The 19,051-nt window shown below is 45.7% G+C and overlaps 1 protein-coding gene across 4 annotated transcripts in view; it reads right to left on the bottom strand.

Moving 5' to 3' along the window:
- Apba1 (amyloid beta precursor protein binding family A member 1) overlaps positions 1–19,051 on the bottom strand; it is a 205,302-nt gene that overhangs the window by 30,198 nt on the left and 156,053 nt on the right. For all 4 annotated transcript variants that reach the window (XM_041661009.1, XM_041661011.1, XM_041661008.1 and 1 more), the window contains exons 3-5: positions 10,256–10,351; positions 6,764–6,803; positions 5,257–5,402 (exon numbers count right to left, since the gene is read on the bottom strand). In XM_041661009.1, the coding sequence (XP_041516943.1) occupies positions 5,257–5,402; positions 6,764–6,803; positions 10,256–10,351 (282 nt within the window). The remainder of the gene's footprint in view (positions 1–5,256; positions 5,403–6,763; positions 6,804–10,255; positions 10,352–19,051) is intronic.

The following is a 19,051-nucleotide window of genomic DNA, read 5'->3' on the forward strand; positions in this document are numbered from 1 at the left end:
GCCACAAAAATCAGAAAACACTCACCCCTCTGGCCTTGTATATTGTAGAGGCACAGGAAAGAGAGGAACAAAAGGGAGGTTCCCATGGAGAGTGAGAGAGAAGATAAAGTCAGATCAGGGAAGAAACCAGCCTGCTGTAAGCAAGTGGAAGGGCCAAGCCAGAGATCACCATTGGCTTGGCGTTACAAAACTGGAAAATCAACACCTAGCATTGCTTTCTTTTTCCTTCCTTCCTGGGTGGACACTGGAATTCCTGATTCTGCTGTGTCCCCTGTGCTGAGGTAACCTAGAAAAACTTGTTCTGGAAAGGCCAGGCTCTCTGTAGGAAGAACACAGTATCCATTCTCTGGAGGGTAGTTTCTCCTGAGCATGGGTGGACCCTATGACAGTGCGCTGGAGCCCACAGGACGTCTGGGACGATATAGCCTTCCTCTCTCTGCCAACAAGTCTGGGATAGCCCCCAACTCAGCTGCTTTCTAGGTGGGATGGACTAGATGGTCGTCTCTACTTAAAAGAGGAAGAGGCTGTGGATAGTGTCATTCTGACAAGCATTTAGAAGGATAGAAAAGGGACACAGAGTAGAAAATATTTATTGACAGGCAAGCAGTTCCTTCCAGTGTGTGCAGAAGCACATTGGAAGTGATACTTAGAAGTGAGATGTAACCATCTAATTTTACCGCTTTGCAGCGAAGTCCTCACACGACACCAGTTGACTTGTAAAGGATAAATACATGGTTTTCAGATGCCCACTCTGCTCTGGGCAGGTCTGAAACATATTTATAATCAGTTGGCTACTTGCCTCTTTTGAAAGTGTCATCTAATTTTAGGTTTAACTGAGCTGTGAGGATGTCTGGGTGCTGGTTGGCTGGGAGATTCAGAGTAAAGGGTCTGCTTTTTCACAAGGGAGGTGGACTTAAAGGTAAAACTACACTGTCAGCCCCCATTATGTAGGCAAGAAAGCAGTTTAGGACACAGCGGGCGCCAGGGTAGCTGGTGAGGAACGCTGCTGTGGCCATGCGTGCTGCTTCCTATCCAGACGATGCGTTGCTTACCACTGCCTCTCCCCGCCCGTGCCATCTGGGCCCTTCTTAAGTGCCACAAGAGGAATGGACAGACCGAGATACTCATATGTGGGAGTCTAAAGCTGCCAGGAGGTGAATAAATAAGGGGCCCAAAATAAAGCCAGATTATGGGAACTTGATTAGTAGAATCTATAAGGTAACACTTATAGTTTTCTGTTGCAGGAAGCCTCCAGTGACCCTTAGAGTGAGAATTCTGTTTTGTTCTGGGAAGAATACCTAAGTAACCCTTGTCATAGAACTTGGTATTTTGATACAATCGTCATGTGTGGCTTTGTAATGGATGGTTTCAGAGTGTGAAACGTATTTGGTGCCAGCCCAGGAAAGGCCCTGTGATATGTGATAGTCAGAGATTCCCAGGTACACCTTGCAGAGCTAGTTCCTCTCTGTTGGGAAGCCATCAGGCAAGCTGTGGCAGGTCTTTGCAGTATGTTTAGAATCGGGGAGGCTAGTGGCACCACTCACGCAAGGGTGTTAATGCTATGTGCTTTGCAGAACTGCACCCTTAGAGTCTGGATTAAGATTCCATTTGAAACTAGCTTTTTTTTAAGAGAGTAATGCATTATTTCAAGAGCTGTGCTGGCATTAAGATGGAGAAGACCAGGGGGGCGGTGGGAAACCATGAAGAAAGTTCCTGGTGTTAATATATCTCTTTGGGGTGAAGCAAACGAAAGAAATTAGGCCAACTGCTATGATTTGGATCTGGAATTTTCTCCCAAAGGTCCATATGCAAGGGTTTGGTCGTCAGCCTGTTGCACTTTTGGGACATGGTGGGACCCTAGGAGATGAGTCTAGTGGGAGGAAGTTAGGTTATTGGGGGCATGTCCTTGAAGGGGTTATCAGGACCCACACTCTTTCCTTCTCTTTGCTTCCTGGCCACCATGAAGTGAGCAACCTCCTCTACCATTGACTTCCCAAGGTTGTATTGGACCACTACTGGCCCAAAGCAACACAGGTAGGTAAGAGACTAGGAGCTAACACTTGTGGAAGTGTGAGCAAAATAAGCCCCTTTCCTTTATCTTAGGTATCTATCACAGCAGTGGAGAGCTGATGCACACACTATCCTGAGTCACACGCCTTAATTCCTAACATAGCCATGGTGACTTAAAAGTCACAGCTTACTACACATACTACGGGTAGTTAAGGGGGAGCCCAGCTCCGAGTTCAGGAGACAACTGTTTGCTTTACAAGTGAAGTTGTCGTAAGACCGACTGATAGATGGAAGCTCCAGCAGCAGGTACAACCAAGAGCTTCTTGATAATGAAGCAATGAGAGGGATGAGAGAACATCACAGCATCCTTGGAGTGGGCAGCGGCTCTGGTGCTTTACCTTATTTCTTCATTTAGAGACAGGACTTGTGATGCAGCCCAGGCTAACCTCTATCTTATGATCTTCTTATCTTAGTCTCTTGAGCATGGCGACAGCAGGCACATGTCAGCATCCTGGCTGTAATGGTTAGTCTTGATTGATGTGGTAGAAACTAGTAGATTAGTTTTGCAGCACAGACAAGCACTTCTGCCTGTCTGCTTTCCTGCTGCCATGAGGCAAGCAGCTTTGGTCCTTTCCACACTCCAGTTGTGAGGCACTACTCCACCACCTTCCAGAAACAGCAGGTAGCAGATGGTGGGCTCTGAGCTGTGAACCAAAGCCAACCTTTCTTCTCAAGTACTTGTCATGGCAACTTACAAGGGAACAGAGAATTGGTACCAGGAGTGGCCTTATCTTCAGGACTACCTGATTACATGGTTAAGAAGCCTTCACAAACTCTTCTGGGAAGAGAAGTTTGGGGACATGTGTTAGAGTCCCCAAAATTCTTTTACCAGGGCCTTGAGGAGCTCTGATGGCGAGAGCTCAAACAGTACACCACAGAGGTAAAAACTGTGGGGTTCCCAATGGAAATGAGGAATTTATTTGGAAATAGACTAGAGACTATTTGTGTTATATTTTGACAAATAACTTGTCTACATTTTGTATATCCCGAGACTTTGTATTAGATTCTATTTAAATTTGGCAGAGGGAATCTTAAGACAGCTACCATCAGGCTATTGCATAAACATGGTTGTTGCTTTTGGTCATGTTTAGTTAGAACGGGAGCAAAAGCAGGGTGGAAAGATGAAAACGTTGCAATTTGGTTTTTAAAGTCCATGAAACGTTGAGGTTATGGAAGGCATGGTTTCTAAAAAGTACCCTCCAAATGAGAGAAGTTCTTTGTCATAAGACAGGAAGATGCCTTGAGGGCCCCTCAGGAATCAGCAAGATTTTATTCACTGTAGGCTTAGTGACATAAACATGTAAATTGTCTTGAAAGACTTTCCCTGGAAAGAGAAGGCTGCTGGGGTGTCCTATGTGTATACAGATGCCTACAAGTTCTGATTATAGAAATCATTCTATATGGTTCTAATGTGCTCAGTGGCCCATTCAGAGGTTCCTGTAGCCATGATCCGAGGAGGTCCAGCTACTGCTCAAGCTGGTGCTACATGCTGGTGTTTTCCATGTGATACTGGTTTGGGGGGAGCCTTCTAAGTATGTGAAAATATGAGGGTAAAGACAGAGATAAAATGGAGGTGCCAGTGAATTAGATGCAAGAGCAGGATGTATGTGTCTCTAAAGCTCCAGGCAGTGAGTACCGCCATCTGAGACAAGCCCATGTGGGCTACAATTGGCAGGGCTGTAGGTGAGGCTTCCCAGGACCTTTGAAGCTCACATTATGCCACCACATTCTTCAAAGTGTTTAACTTGCTTTTCTCAGGGGCTCCCAGTTAAGAGTTTGTCTAGTGTACCGCGGGAGATTTGGAAAAGTTATTAAGCAGAGCTATATCCTTACTGTTTTCTTCATTTGGAGATCAACTACGACCCGAATAGATGTGTTTAGTGCACTGAGAAGAGACAGTTATGCTGGTTACTCTTGCCAACTTGATTCTTGAGTGGTCTGAGAGACACCAAGTAGTTAGTGTATGTCTGGGTGCTGGTGAGGGTGTTTGAAGAGAGGACTGGCATGCAGCTCTGTCTTCATGAGGGAAGCGACGTTGCTCCCCTGCTCTTCAGCCTCACTGTTCTGCTTCATTGCAATCCCAGAAACCACACCCAACCACTGTCTGTCTGGACTATGACCTCTGAGACACAATAAATGTTTCCTTTCCAATTGTCTCCACCAGCCCAGGCACCTCCTCCCTCTGCCTCTAGGGGACTCCTGTGGCATTCCTCATCTGACACACCTGCTGCCTCTACTGATTGGTTGGCTTCCTCTGAGTTGTTGAGGCTGAGGTTAGGGGTCAGGGACTGACGTCGACTGTTACCCTCCCCCACAGTTCTACCTAAGAGTGCTTGGGATTATCTCTTATTAACAGATGAAGGCCTCTCAGTGCCCTCTCTCGTCCTTTTCTCACTCTGGCCACACCAGTACCAGGCTGTGTGGTGCCAGATGAGAGGGGCAGAGAAGGTTCAGTTTTAAGTAGCTAAAACTAGAAAAATAAGTTGGTGAGTCCTACAATTTTAATTTTCTGGCTCTAGGTTTGGGCAGTGATGCCGGCTCTCAGTGTGTTGCATCTGACAGCACATTGGCATGCATAGGGTGAATGCAGTGTCCCTGCTGCTCTGGTTCTTCTGTAATCCTAGGCAGCATTGTGGTGGAGATTCTAGAGTTCCACATTTACAGACTGATTCTGAATGGCTCAATCTACTTGTGAATTATTGAAACTAGGTGAAACTGGTTCTTGATGTATCCAGTTGGCTTTCTCCTTTTAAGTCTTGATAAAGCTAAATACATTATGGCTGTGTTCAAACTAGTTTAAACAGGGATTTTCTCGACTTCCTCAAGTAAGATTTAGTCGTTCATTTTACTGGACTAGTTCACTTTACTAGAAGCAAGATAGTTTGAATGGAGCCTAACATAGGATTGCTCCAATCAGTGGCCTCTGGTTGTCAGCAGAAAGCCAGTACTGCAACCTTGCCTTAGAGGCCTAAAGAGCAAGTCTATGGTTATAATTATTTATTCTCAAGATCAACCTGAATAGTGTTTAGATTATAGTTTATAGTTATGTATTGACTCAGGCTTTTAGCTAGGCAGGAATCAACCCTGCATGAGCATCTTAGTCTGCTCTCTAAGAGCTGTGGGGTTGATGTTGCTGCTCAGGAACCTCCAGCCACCCCCTTCCCTTAGACCATGCAGTCCCCTCACCTTGATCCGGCTGACTGCTTCCTGGGCCTGCATCATGCGTACATTTTTGGAGGGAGTTTTGTCTGAGAGCAGCTGAGTGGAGCCAAGGTAATTGGCAGCAAAAATAATTCCATCGATCAAGTCTTCAGGGTCACAAGGTCCAGGGACTGTAACACATAGAGCCACACAGAGTGAATGATGTCACAGGGTGAAGCCACATCCTGACGCTGTATCCTACCCCCCTGCTCACTGTTTACATAAGTGCCAGTCTAAGACACTCAGAGCCATCTACTATGAGAAATGATGTATTTACTTGAATATGAACCAAAGTCCAACAGTAAAAAAGAGATGTCTCTTAGCCAGGCCTGGAATCCTAGTTGCTTGGTAGGCTGAGGCAGGAAGGCAATCTGTTCAAAGTTTGCCTATATGGCCCTTGACTGGCACATACGTGAGGCAGTAGTTTAAACAATTACTCCCTCCCCATCATAGTCCTGTGGATTGGAGCATGGACTCTTGGGCCACAAGGGCCATGCCATACTCATCTTTAACTGCCATGCCTGTCACATGTGTCTATAAACTGTATGCCTACTTGGGTGAATAGTCAGAGGAATAGAAAGCTGTAATAATGGAAAACACCATTTCCTGACACTTTCTATTTCCTTTCTACCCACTCAAAATTTCCTCCCAGTTCGGTCTGTGATGGAGGAATCACATTTCCTATGTGAAGAGAATGGGGTATTTCTTTCCTGTAATGGCACCAGACTCCAACTCAGTAAACTGATAACACTGCAGCAAAGCCATGGGCCCATGCTGCCAGTCTTCCAACTGACAGACCATGATGCTCCTGGCTTCACACTGAGATCAATCCCAAGGAAAATCAGATTTTTCTGTTCTCACTCACTAGTCCACTAAATTAAATCTGTTTTAAACAGAGGGACATCTGATCCTAATCACAATCACCTATAATCCACACCCAAATTAAAGCATACCCACAACCATTGCATATAACAGGTTCACTGAAGACAAATATTTTAATTGCAAGTAAAAAATATATTTTCTTTGACTTGAGTGGCAATTCTGAGGAGATTAGAATATAACCCACTGTGAAGCTTCAGGTTCTAGAAATAAAATAACTTGAAGTGGAAACAATTTGCTTCCCCTCTCAGTGAGCTAACCTGAAGTGGTTTTTATTTTCATTTTAATGGTCTAGCTTGCCTTGAGTTGTTCCCCATGAGAAACTGCTGGCCAGGGTACAAACTTATTCACTTTTCAACAACTAAGGTTGTATCAAGTTAGTCAGGACCTTCATGACACAGAGGTGTGTAGCTTTTCCACTGCTGGCCTTAGCCTTTGCTCCCCGGTCAGTGACAAGAACAAAGGATTCACAGTTGCTATACTTTTACTTTAAGATATTCATAATTAGAAGGTTTGTGGTCTTTCCCCCTATTTTGTTTTACATCCAGTGCCTCCAAATGCTAAAAGATTCATGAACGACCCCAGTACTCAATATTTTCTCTTCGGTTCTTACCTTCAACGTAGGTTGGGAATGAAGCCAAGCTTTTTCTTGACTGTAATTAAGACAAAGAGGTTTCAAAAAGGGCAGAGCATGATGAAATATGCATTAGCACAAGCGTCCATGCAACATAAAAAAGAATACATCACCAGTGGCATTTGCTAACCAGTTACTGACTATTTTTCATTAGAAAGAGTGAAGTGTGGATAAATATATGAATTTATCCACACAATACTATTAAAACCCAGAACTGCCCACTGAAGTCTTAAGTGGTCAAAATCCCCCTACATTTCAGAGGGGTGTTTGTTGGCTTTAAAAAATGTATAATCAGCAATAAAGACTATATACTCTTTGCACTATACTAAATGCACCAATAGCATGGCTGTGTACTCTGAGAGTCAAGGTTCCCTGGACAGTTTCCTTTAGATGGCTGACACAAAGGGATCTGTTAAAAAAAAAAAAATCAACTCTTGTACCTTTTAATCTCTTACTGATTCATTTAAGCTGAAAAACTCCATTCTGTAAATCATGAATTTGCATTTCTTTAAAATAAGAATGAAAGATTAAGTCCCAAACACTGGCCTTCTTCATGTGTCAGCTCATAGTAGAGGTCAGCCTTAATGGCACTGTTGGGAGGGGTGAGCTAAACACCTTCCAGAGTCTGGCCGGCTGGGAGTTTATATGCCACAGGCTCCTTTCATGAGCACATACACTGGAAACGGCTCTCCATGAGAGGAGGGCAGAGGATCTGTTTCTGCTTCAAATGCGTTCAGAACGTGGAGCTGAAATGTGTGCAAGGGACTGCTCAGGTTCAGAAGTGAGCACCTATAACGGGCAACAGGTAGGGTTTACAAGGTCAAGATTTACCAGGGCACATGTGATCATTTAAACATGCTCTTTGGAGGAGGACACCGTTCAGTACACTGACCCCTGAGATGACGACAGGCTCTGGGGAACCTGATGGGCTAGATGAGCAGCGGGCTGTGGGCAAGGACTAGGGTGTCACTCTGTTAACCTGCAGAGGAATCTAACGTTGCCATGCTAATAGAGGTTGAAAATTGGTGTGCCCTATCATTCAGGACAGTCACAGGAATTCCACACTAATTGCATGGTAGACTACACAGGGCAACTTTCAGTAGGGCCCCTGTAAATGTGCTCACTGGGATGAAATGGCACCTTAAGTCAAAGAAATCGGGTCTCTTGGGTACCAAGAACTGGAGCTCCTGGCTCTAAGGCACATGTGGAAAGGTATGGCTAGCAGGGCCGTGCTCTCATCAGGAGAATGCCGCAAGCTTCTTCACAGGGGCCAAAGACCATTTTCCACCGTCTCCCTGCTCTTGATCTCAGTATTTTGGAAGTAACGAGAAGTCATTAGCGCCATCAAAATGTCTTAGTCTCCAGACAACTTTAAAAAGCTGATTCGGTTTTCCTGAGCTACTAGGACACTTCTCTGAATGCTAAAACCTGTTTTAGCAGGAGCTACAGGAGAATTACTTTAGAGCAGCGATAGTAGGCAATTGGCACATCCACTCGCTCTCCATTTGTTCGCTCACCATCAGATTTATTTCATTCTGGGGTAATACTTAGGAAATAGCATACAATGAGGATTTTCGTCATTATTTCTAAAGATATGCAGAGCCATGTGCCAAGCCGTGAAGGGACTGGGAGACTAACACATCTACTGTCCCTATTAACAGCTGGTGCGTAATCGAAAGCTTAATATTCAGAAACCTGGTGTAGACATGCCTTGTCACACGTGGACTGAGATGACCATCAGCTGACCCTTAGCAAGAATTAAGAAAGTTTTGTTGCCAGGCGGTGGTGGCGCACGCCTTTAATCCCAGCACTTGGGAGGCAGAGGCAGGCGGATCTTTGTGAGTTCGAGACCAGCCTGGTCTACAAGAGCTAGTTCCAGGACAGGCTCCAAAACCACAGAGAAACCCTGTCTTGAAAAAAACCAAAAAAAAAAAAAAAAAAAAAACCAAAAAAAAAAGAAAGTTTTGTTTAAGACATTAAGGGCTAGGCTGAATGTGGAAGGAAACCCCTGTCATTTGGATGGGAAGAGGCAAGAGGAGTGTGGAGTCAAGGGCAGCCTGGGCTACATACCATTTCTCAAATAAAACAAAAACAACAGAAGAAATTAAAGCTGAGAAGTCAAGATTTTTCAGGGGTCACATGAACTACGTGTAGAGTCCATAGGCATAACTGGGCGTGGGACCTTACACACTTTCCACACCAGGTGCAGTAGATCCTGGCACTTCAGAGCCTGGGCTGACAGGACTTCAGATTCAAAGCATAGCTGACCGCTTGTGAGCTGGGTAGTCAGATGGACCCGGCTCTGGCTTTCGGAACTAACACATGAGGACAGATATCCACCCCCAGAACCACTGAAGGGCTCCAATGAGATTCAATCTATGACTCGCTCTGCCTGCCCTGTGCTGGAATACGGCAAATGCTTAACAAATGATAATGCTTGTTACTGTCGCTGCCACTGTAGCTGTCGTTCTTCCATTCTTACCCAGCCACGTGCTACAAATAAAGACACTATCAAGTAAAGGCAGAAACTAGGATCTTGTCACCTAGTGGCAGAATCTGTGAATAGACCAGATGAGGAGAAAATGTATTTCTAGAAAAACTTCATTTAATAAAATTTATACCTCCCAGTCATATACAGGATACATTTTAGAAACAATTTGTTATTCAGGCTGAATTTAACTTCAGATTGTCAGCACAGCTGGGCGCCAGAGACGTACCTCTTTACCACATCTAGTGACGAGGAAGGAGCAGCTACAGCTGAACCCACTTGTGCCCACACAATCACTGTGCAGGGACAGGGTTACCTGGTGTGGACCCCCAGTAGGCAGTGTCCATCACCTTGGGCTAAGAGGATACTGGGTGCTAAAGGAGCCAGTGGCTCTACGCAGGGGAAAACACCTGCCCTTTTCAAGCCCCGGAAATTTTATCTACATCTTGTATCTTAAGAGCGTTTTCAGAGTTCAGTATGTCCCTCATGAGTGAGGTAAACACAGAACTTGTCCCCAAGGGACACCTTACCTCCTCCTTGTTGAGTAGCTTCTAGTCTATAGTTAAGATGAGAAGTTTAGTTCCCCAGTCCTACTGACCATGTTTCGAGGGCTCTGTGGACATCTGAGGCTAAGTGAGTACCCGTGACAATACAGAAGGGCCTCATTCCGTCATCACAGAACGTTCTTTTGGAAAAGATGCTGGTAGACAGTTCTGAGGTTCAGTGTCCTGTGATACAAAAGTTCTGTAACCAGCTGCAGACGGCACTGAACACCCGGAATGCAAGTGGAATTGTCGTATTCAATAACTACCAGACACCCATGGCCAGTGACCACCAAACTTGACAGTTCAATCATGGTTCCCATGGACAATCTTCACACAGCAGAGAAGAAATATATCTCTCCAGGGTAGGCGGAGATGAAAACAATAGAGCATTATCGGGGTGAAGCAAAAGAGGCATCGGGAATGAAGATGGTGCCCTACCTCTTTATTTGTGGAGGCTTCCGTGGGGTCACTGGGATGAAGGGCTATGCTTGATGACTCAGCACCCAGAGGTGAGGAACTGCCAGGAGAGGGGGACTGGAACACAGAAGAGGGACAGACAGCAGTGAGAGGCGCTTCCTTGGTGAGAACTGCCAACCGCACTCAGCAGACCTGGCCATGTGAGCTTCCAACTCCATCTCTTTTGGGACTTTTTCTCCCATTAGGCTAACATTTGAAAGAAAATATGGACTTTCGGTAGGCATCAAGCTTAAAGGTGTATTAGACAATGTTATTCTTTTTCTTAGTGAAAGTTACAAATACTTAGAATACAAATGTTTAAGCCACCTGCCCAAGACAGTCTGAATGGAACACTGGGACCTAAAACTGCCCATTACATTGTCCACGGCAGTTCAGATGACTAAGGTGGTCCTTCTTAATTCATAGGCCACTGTAAATTCAGAGACATTTCAACACTCAAATCACACTGTTTTGGACCATGTCACCATAGTTTAGAAATCCTTTGTCAAATGACAGGCTTGAAAATAAGACTTAGAAAAACATGTTTGGGGAGCATGGTCCATGTGTTAGTGTGGCGGTGCCTCCGTCGGTGGGCACAGGTAGGCGCTAGCAGTGGACATGAAACCCCGGTTCCCGTGCACAACGCAAGTATCCCCTAAGTACATGTTAAATGAATGACCAAATAAGCGAGTCACGGGACAGATAACAGGCATGGAAGCACTCCCATATGATACCAGAAAGCTCCATGTGCTCCTGGAATCTTGGGAGATGAGGGGTACATTCAGGGGGGCCTCAGAGATGGTGACCAATTCTGTAGTGATGGCATGGGGGTGCAAGGATGTGGTGCTTCCCAGCTGTGGGTGATAGACCTGAGAGCCCACATGTAACACAAGAGAAACCAGACAGGACATATTCTCCCAGCTGTGGGTATAAAAACCAGGGCGGCAAATCCTGAGCAAAGGGAAGTAACCCCGCTGCACACCTCGCGGGAAGTTAGGGCACAAGGCATCAGGACGGTATCTTTGCACAGGAAGGGACAAGTTTCACAGTGACGAGGTGCTGGGGGAACAGAGAATGTTAACAGACAAAAGAACCTCAGTGGGCATTACTGAAAACTATGTCCAAAAAGTCTGGATTACAAGAACTACAGGGGACACCGAAGGATAACACAGTGAAGTGCACTATTTAGCTAAGACCTTATGCGACCCCCATCTCTGGTGATATTATTACTTAATTCTAAGCAGGGAGCTGAGGGCCCTCGAGCCCCTCACATGGTAACGTGAAGACATCTATCACCACAGTCAAGGCAGGAGGGCAAGCATAAGATGAGAGCAGATATAAAGCACCCTAGACCCCAGGGCCCCCTGGCCACAACAAAGCAGCATTGCATGGCTTTCAGAAGAAACACACGGCATTTTCCAGTCATCACCCAAGAGAGCTGCTGGTTGTTTACTGATTTAGCACTGTTTGGCCGACTCAAAATTAATGTAGGAAAGAATGAGAATTTAATGCCATAAATCTCCCCAGTTTTTCACACAGAGAAGGCTTCTTTTCATATTTGTGCCTTGATTTTTTCCCCCAAAAGATTTTATGGTTCCCTCTGAGCCTTAGGGAAGCTGCTGTAGTTGGGTTTTCTTGAACTGTTTGCTTCAGGGTCATGGACATACATCGTTATAAGGAGCTACCTGACAGACAGCCCAATATTTCCCATTTATTTCCACTCCAGTATTCTACAAACACATTTCTTACCACCCTGTGGAACTGGACTGTTCTTTAGTGACATGGGAAGACAGGCTATCTGGGCAGCAGGCAGGGATGTGGAAGATGGAACCCAGACCCACACACAGTAAGGTAGCTGTGGTTAGTGCTGGGTGCCTATCAGGGAATGCTGAGGAAAAGGGGAACACGGGTCTGCTGATCACTTCCCTGATAAGAGCTTTTACAGCCTCCACACTGACCTTACCAGGGGCCTCCCTCTCCCTAGACACTTGATGCTATAGCCTTCAGCCACGCACAAGCTGGGGTGAGTTTCCTCCATCCACAGCTTCCCTTCCTTCTCCCCCATATTCAGTGCTCAGTTCAGAAGCACACCCCTCACTGGGATTCCATAAATGCGAACCATAGCTCATGTCTCCCCTAAGGAATGTGCTGTGGTTTGTGTTAAACTTTGTTTGAGTGTATATTGCCTAAGAGCTCTTCAGCAGCAGGGATGCTGTCTTCATTATCAAACAGGTGGGGCGTAGCAAAGGGAGGCATGGACAGACGACTTCAGTGTGGTACCCTGGTTATACTGCTTCCATCCTGCACTGAAAGGAGATATGAAACGACACTGCCCACTGCTTCCTTGGGATGATTTCTTTCAGTGGCCAGAGGTGAGTCCCCCTCTGATGGAGTGTCCCTCTGCTTCTCTGTGTAGAACATGCATTGCTCATCTTGAGCTCTAGAAATCTATTTGTTCCTGCGAGGACTCCAACTTGGGCTCTAGTGAAGTTCTTTTAACACATCACAAATTTACAAACTGCCATTTGCAGACCAAGGCAGCATGCACAACACCTTCAAACAGACCTAGCCCTTACAAGGATGAAACAAAGGTATTAAAATGTCTGCTTCAAAATCTTCTGTTATGTTCAACCTCCCTGTTTTGGAGTATTAGTTTAACTGGGCAAAGATATATTACATTTGCTTATGCTGGGGAACACTACTTTATATGAAGGTGTGTTATATTTGTATCTGCTGCTTTTGCTCACAATGTAAAGATGTGTTGCATCTGTTTCACCTTGCTTGCCTAAGGCACTTGTTTGGTCTAATAAAAAGCTGATCAATCAATAGTTAGGCAGGAGAGGGATAGGTAGAGCTGGCAGGTAGGGAGAATAAATATGAAGAGAAATCTAGACTCAAGAAGAACAAGAGGATAAAGAAGAGAGGAGAGAATGAGGGGGAAAGAGTGGGATATGCATACGGCCAGCCAGGCAGCCGCAGCCAGGAGACACAGAGTAGGAACAGGAAGCAAGGTAATAAGCCCCGAGGCCAATGGTAAATAAAGAGAAACAAATTCAGTTAAAAGAGCTAGCCAGAAAGACGCCTAAGCTAGGCTGAGCAGTCATAACTAATATTACTCCCCACATCCCACACCAGCAAAGCTGTGGAAGCTGCCATTGTATCGTCTGTGTATTTAGAGCTCAACTCTGTAGAGTCCCAAGACCATACAGAGAGAGGCCTATGCCATGAACCCCTATAATACAGACATTGCTGACATCAATCACAAAGAAGTCATAAGGATTGCTGTGGAATCCACTGTAGTCAAACTCAAAAGTACCCATCCAACTGATATCCTACATCTCATCTAAACAAAAATATCCTTTCCTACACAAGCTACCTTATACAATCTGAAGAAATGGAGTGTCACACCAGATGTTCAGACCTCATCAAGATACGAGAGGTATGAGAGGAAACATGATGCTTGCGAGGAGAAAATAACTACTCGGAAACAGAACTGTGTGGAAGAAGCCCATGCGGTGCCTGAGAAGGAAAGCCAGTGAGACACAAAAGAGATGAGCGGTGCAAAGGGTTGAGAAAACAACGCAGGATATGAATGGAAGTTCACAAATCACAAGAAGGACCAAAGCTTGGAAGAAAACCCTTCAATTGGTGACATAAAAATACAAAGGAAGCTTCCATATGCACCAGGAGAAGACATTTCACAATTGGGGGAAAGCTCTTCTCAAAAGCCACTTGTAAATATAATGTAAAAGAATGAAGGCACTCTAGGAAATGATGGAAAGCCATTAAGCAAAAACACATTTCATCATGGAAACCCAAGAAAGTAAATGGGAAAGACACTGGAAAATAATATTTTTTTTCATGGGAAAATGCCTTCAATGCTCTCAGATCTTTAATCCATATGGCCATCTGGATTCTGGAAACACAAACGACAACAGATTCAATCAAAGCAGACCCTCCCCAAAAGCATGTTAAGATCAGATGACAGGAACACACAACAAAGAATCTTAGACTAGCCAGAAAAGAGTCACATGTAAGGAACGTTCCCCAGACTCACAAAAGGTTCCCTCACAGAAACCCCACTGCCTACAGGAGAATGGGATGAGACATTCAAAATAACGGGGAGGAGAAACTCCTGTACCCGGAGACATTACACAGACAAACTGTCTGCAGACCAGTGCAATAAGGAGTACTTAAGGGACTCTTCTGTACAAACAAAAGGGTAGTTACTGCCTTGAAGACACCCGAGTACAAAGTACCAGAAGGACACATGCCTCACACACAGAACTAACCCTCGACAGGACACGTGTGCCACACACAGAGCTCTAACCCTCGACAGGACACGTGTGTCACACACAGAGCTCTAACCCTCGACAGGACACGTGTATTACACACAGAGCTCTAACCCTCGACAGGACACGTGTGTCACACACAGAGCTCTAACCCTCGACAGGACACGTGTGTCACACACAGAGCTCTAACCCTCGACAGGACACGTGTGTCACACACAGAGCTAACCCTCGACAGGACACGTGTGTCCACACAGGAGAACTAACCCTCGACAGGACACGTGTGTCACACACAGGAGAACTAACCCTCGACAGGACACGTGTCACACACAGAACTAACCCTCGACAGGACACATGTGTCACACACAGAGCTCTATCTAACCCTCGACAGGACACGTGTGTCACACACAGGAGAACTAACCCTCGACAGGACACGTGTGTCACACACAGAGCTCTAACCCTCGACAGGACACGTGTGTCACACACAGAGCTCTAACCCTCGACAGGACACGTGTGTCACACACAGAGCTCTAACCCTCGACAGGACACGTGTGTCACACACAGAGCTCTAACCCTCGACAGGACACGTGTGTCACACACAGAGCTCTAACCCTCGACAGGACACGTGTGTCACACACAGAGCTAACCCTCAACAGGACACGTGTGTCACACACAGAGCTAACCCTCGACAGGACACGTGTGTCACACACAGAGCTCTAGCCCTCAACAGGACACGTGTGTCACACACAGGAGAACTAACCCTCGACAGGACACGTGTGTCACACACAGGAGAACTAACTCTCGGCAGAACAGATATTATGATGAGAAGAGGAACAAGATCAACAAAGTGAGCAGTGTGCCATTAATAAAACAACAGAGAGTTCATGCTTCTCAGGAACAACCTTGAGTGTAAATGGATTACATGCACCAACCAAAACAGACAGCATGAAAGAGTTAAAAGACTACATACATGAGCCGAGAATCATGAGACTGAAGTGCAGTCTTAGAAAATAATACATCACACATGTGGGAACATGACCAGGTAGGAATAACTATAGCAATATTTGATAAAACAGAATTTAAATAAATGCAAAAAGAGACAGATATTGTCATATATAGACAAAAGGATCATTTTACAAGAACATAAAAACTGTAAACATACAATCCAACACAGGATCAAATCAGAGGTTCTTCAGTGGACAAAGAAAATATATATTTATACAGTGGGATAATATTGAGCCTTAAAAAGAACATGGATGGAACTGGAGGTTGTTGTGTTAAGTGAAACAGATAAATACCACACCTTCTTAATTAATTGGAAATTAATGACATTAATCTCAAGACGAAGCAAATAAATCTGTGGCCACCAGAGACTGAGAAGGACGGGGGGAAAGGTGGTAAGCAGTTTCGGTAAGGACACCAAGAACAGTGGAGGAGTCACTGCTGGCTCTCCTGAGTTAGGTAACTTGTGAGTATGACATAATTATGGGATGCTTTTGGTCATGGGGTTCATCATCATGGCAGAAATAAGCAGAGCTCACCCTTTTCTTCTGTGCATGCGTGCCTTCCACCATGCCCTCACACGGCACACACGCGTGCCTTCCATCATGCCCTCCCACAGCAGACACGCGTGCCTTCCATCATGCCCTCACACGGCAGACACGCGTGCCTTCCATCATGCCCTCCCACAGCAGACACGCGTGCCTTCCATCATGCCCTCACACGGCACACACGCGTGCCTTCCACCATGCCCTCCCACGGCAGACACGCGTGCCTTCCGCCATGCCCTCACACGGCACACACGCGTGCCTTCCACCATGCCCTCCCACGGCAGACACGCGTGCCTTCCACCATGCCCTCACACGGCAGACACGCGTGCCTTCCACCATGCCCTCCCACGGCACACACGCAGGCCCTTTGGCAGATGAGGGAACTCTGCTCAAGACTTAGCCCCAGGACTATGAAGCAAATAAACTTCTCTTTATAAATCCCCATTCTGTGATGTTGATTTTCAGCACAAAGCATACTCAGACAGAGCCAGAGTGGAAGGATGATGACAACAATAATAGCAGTATCCTGAAAGAACAGGAGTGTCACATGACTGAGGGAGCCCCATCGAAAACACTGTCACTGAGGCAGGGTGGTGGTGGCACACACCTTTAAACCCAGCACGTTGGAGACAGAGGCAGATGAATCTCAGTGAGTTCAAGGTCAGCTTGGTCTACAGAAGAAACCCTGTCTCAAAAAACCAAAAAGAAAGAAAAGAAAATGCTGTCACTGAAATGTCCATAATGTCTGATCATGCTACCAAAGCCACACGTGAATGAAGAAGGCTGTTGGCTTCAACGACTTTTCTTAAAAAGTAAATTGCATGCCTCTCAAACCAATATCCCAAGAGTTTTCAGATGTGACGTGGCTGCTGTGATGAGGGCCACCCCTGAGAGGGTGCAGAGGCTGCAAAGGCTCCTTCCCTATCACAGAACCCTAACCTTGTTCTGGGGGCTCCCAAGTCTTGGCTTAGTTAAAGCACACATCATCAGTTAGCTCAGACGACATTAGGTTGTGTCATCAAAGCTACTGAGATAGGGCTTTGCCACACGAAGAGCCTGTTTTATAAAACCGTCTGATCATAAGAACAACAGTTTACATTTTCCCCTTGGAAATGACTTGGTTGTTTTAATTTCCTATCATGGCTGAACACACGGCAATGTATTTTGTGTTTCAGGATGATAAAGTGGTTACATTCTCAAGCCCTAGTGTCTAACAGACTAGTGACTGAATCCAGTCTTCCCTGCTCATAGCTCTAAGGCTGGACAGGGGGCCTGTCCTCCATGACCCTTCCTGAGAAAGGGGAAGGCACTTCTGCCCCACCTCCTGAGGGTGACAGGCAGCCTGGCTCGTGTGAATGCGCACTGATGGGCAGCTAGTTATCCGGGAACCTATACAACACTCATCTAATAGAAGCAGTCTCACAATTCCAATCTCACATGGTTTTTTTCTTCCTCAGAGAGTGCTCAGAGGGCCAGCACAGCCATGGGATGCTTTCTTCATCTAATTTTGTTTCCTCATTAAAATTTCATTCATGGATAAAGTGAAAAAGCAAGCAGAAGGCTTATAAAACCACATGACAAAGACTACATTAATTCGTAAGCTCCAACACTTTAGGGGCTCATTAGTGGCTATAGGTAGGGGCGGGTCTCTAGCTGCTGTGAACTGCTTCTGGCACCTCCACTGCTTTCCATGCAAGAAAGCTCTTCTTCTTTCAACCTGAAAGTTGGCAGTGATACTACTGTAGTGATTGGCCTACAAAGACACGCCCACCTCTCCTGTTAACTCCAGCACAGTGCAGATGACCCCAGTATACCACTGGGTAAGGACGCCTATGAAAGATGTCAGCTAGCTCTAGTGAGCCTTGAGTCCCAGTGAATACTGGTAACTCTCTTACAAAGAAACTCAGTGACAAATTTACTTCAGCGGAGGGCAGGGAGAAAGTAAATAATGAAAACTTAAATAGTTTGGCTGAACCCACCTGGGCTTGAGCTATTTAGTAATTTCACCTGTAAAGAACAACTCACAGAGACATCTGGGGTTTCCTTTCTGTCGCTTCCCACACCCCCTGACTAAAGGAAATAGTACTAAGAGTTCATAAGCCTTCTTCCCCAGGGACCTATTTTCTCTTTCCATACAAAGCTCTGTGCAAAGCAGCTCTAATTCAAGCCTTTACCTGCTTTGCTTGGAGACTAGTCCTGACTATCTCGGTGTTTAAGGCACCCTGCAGTTCGGCTTTAACTCCCTTGCACCCCTCGGCACTGCCACTTTGTTCTCTTTCCCCTAAGCCAAACCGAATCATGTCCTGTTTCCAGCCCGTGACTGCATGTTTCTGCTCAGTGGCTTTATCTCTGCCCCTCCACATGCATAACTACCACCTCCTTGTGTAATCTTCCCAGTCCTCTTAGGCGAGAGGACTCCCTCCTAGGAGTCTTGCATGCATTTTATCTGTACTATTCATGGGCTGCTTGACTTTCTCCCTGTATATTATAAATCTATAGTACCCTGTCATAGTATTTCAGGAAGTACAGCAAAGGCAGGATTTATAATTAATTGACATGTTTCTTCTCCAAGTACTTAAGACAAAGGCCCTCATAAAATATACAACAGGGTTTCAATACATGTAATGGATAGAAAGCACACACAATACCTATCTTGTATCATTTGGAAGAGCAAACAAAAGTGAGCTCTTTGTAATAGTTTTATGTAACAGGGTACGTTCTGAGCACGCACACGGTCACTGGCACCAGGGATCTCCACTCCTTCTGGATGAGGCGCTGTCAGCCTTGCTTGCATATCATGCATTCCTGCAAAATTAGCACGGCAGAGTGGGCACCACAGTGGGCCCCGGTGCTCACAGAGGTGGCTGTATAGACGCTGCAATCAAGCCCTTGGACATGTAACCCTTTCCAGCCTGAACAGCTTCCTGCTTCTACACCTT

Source organism: Microtus oregoni, unplaced genomic scaffold (genome assembly GCF_018167655.1).
Source record: "Microtus oregoni isolate MIOR12 unplaced genomic scaffold, Mior012 000012F_ref0000307, whole genome shotgun sequence".
NCBI classification, from domain to species: Eukaryota; Metazoa; Chordata; class Mammalia; order Rodentia; family Cricetidae; genus Microtus; species Microtus oregoni.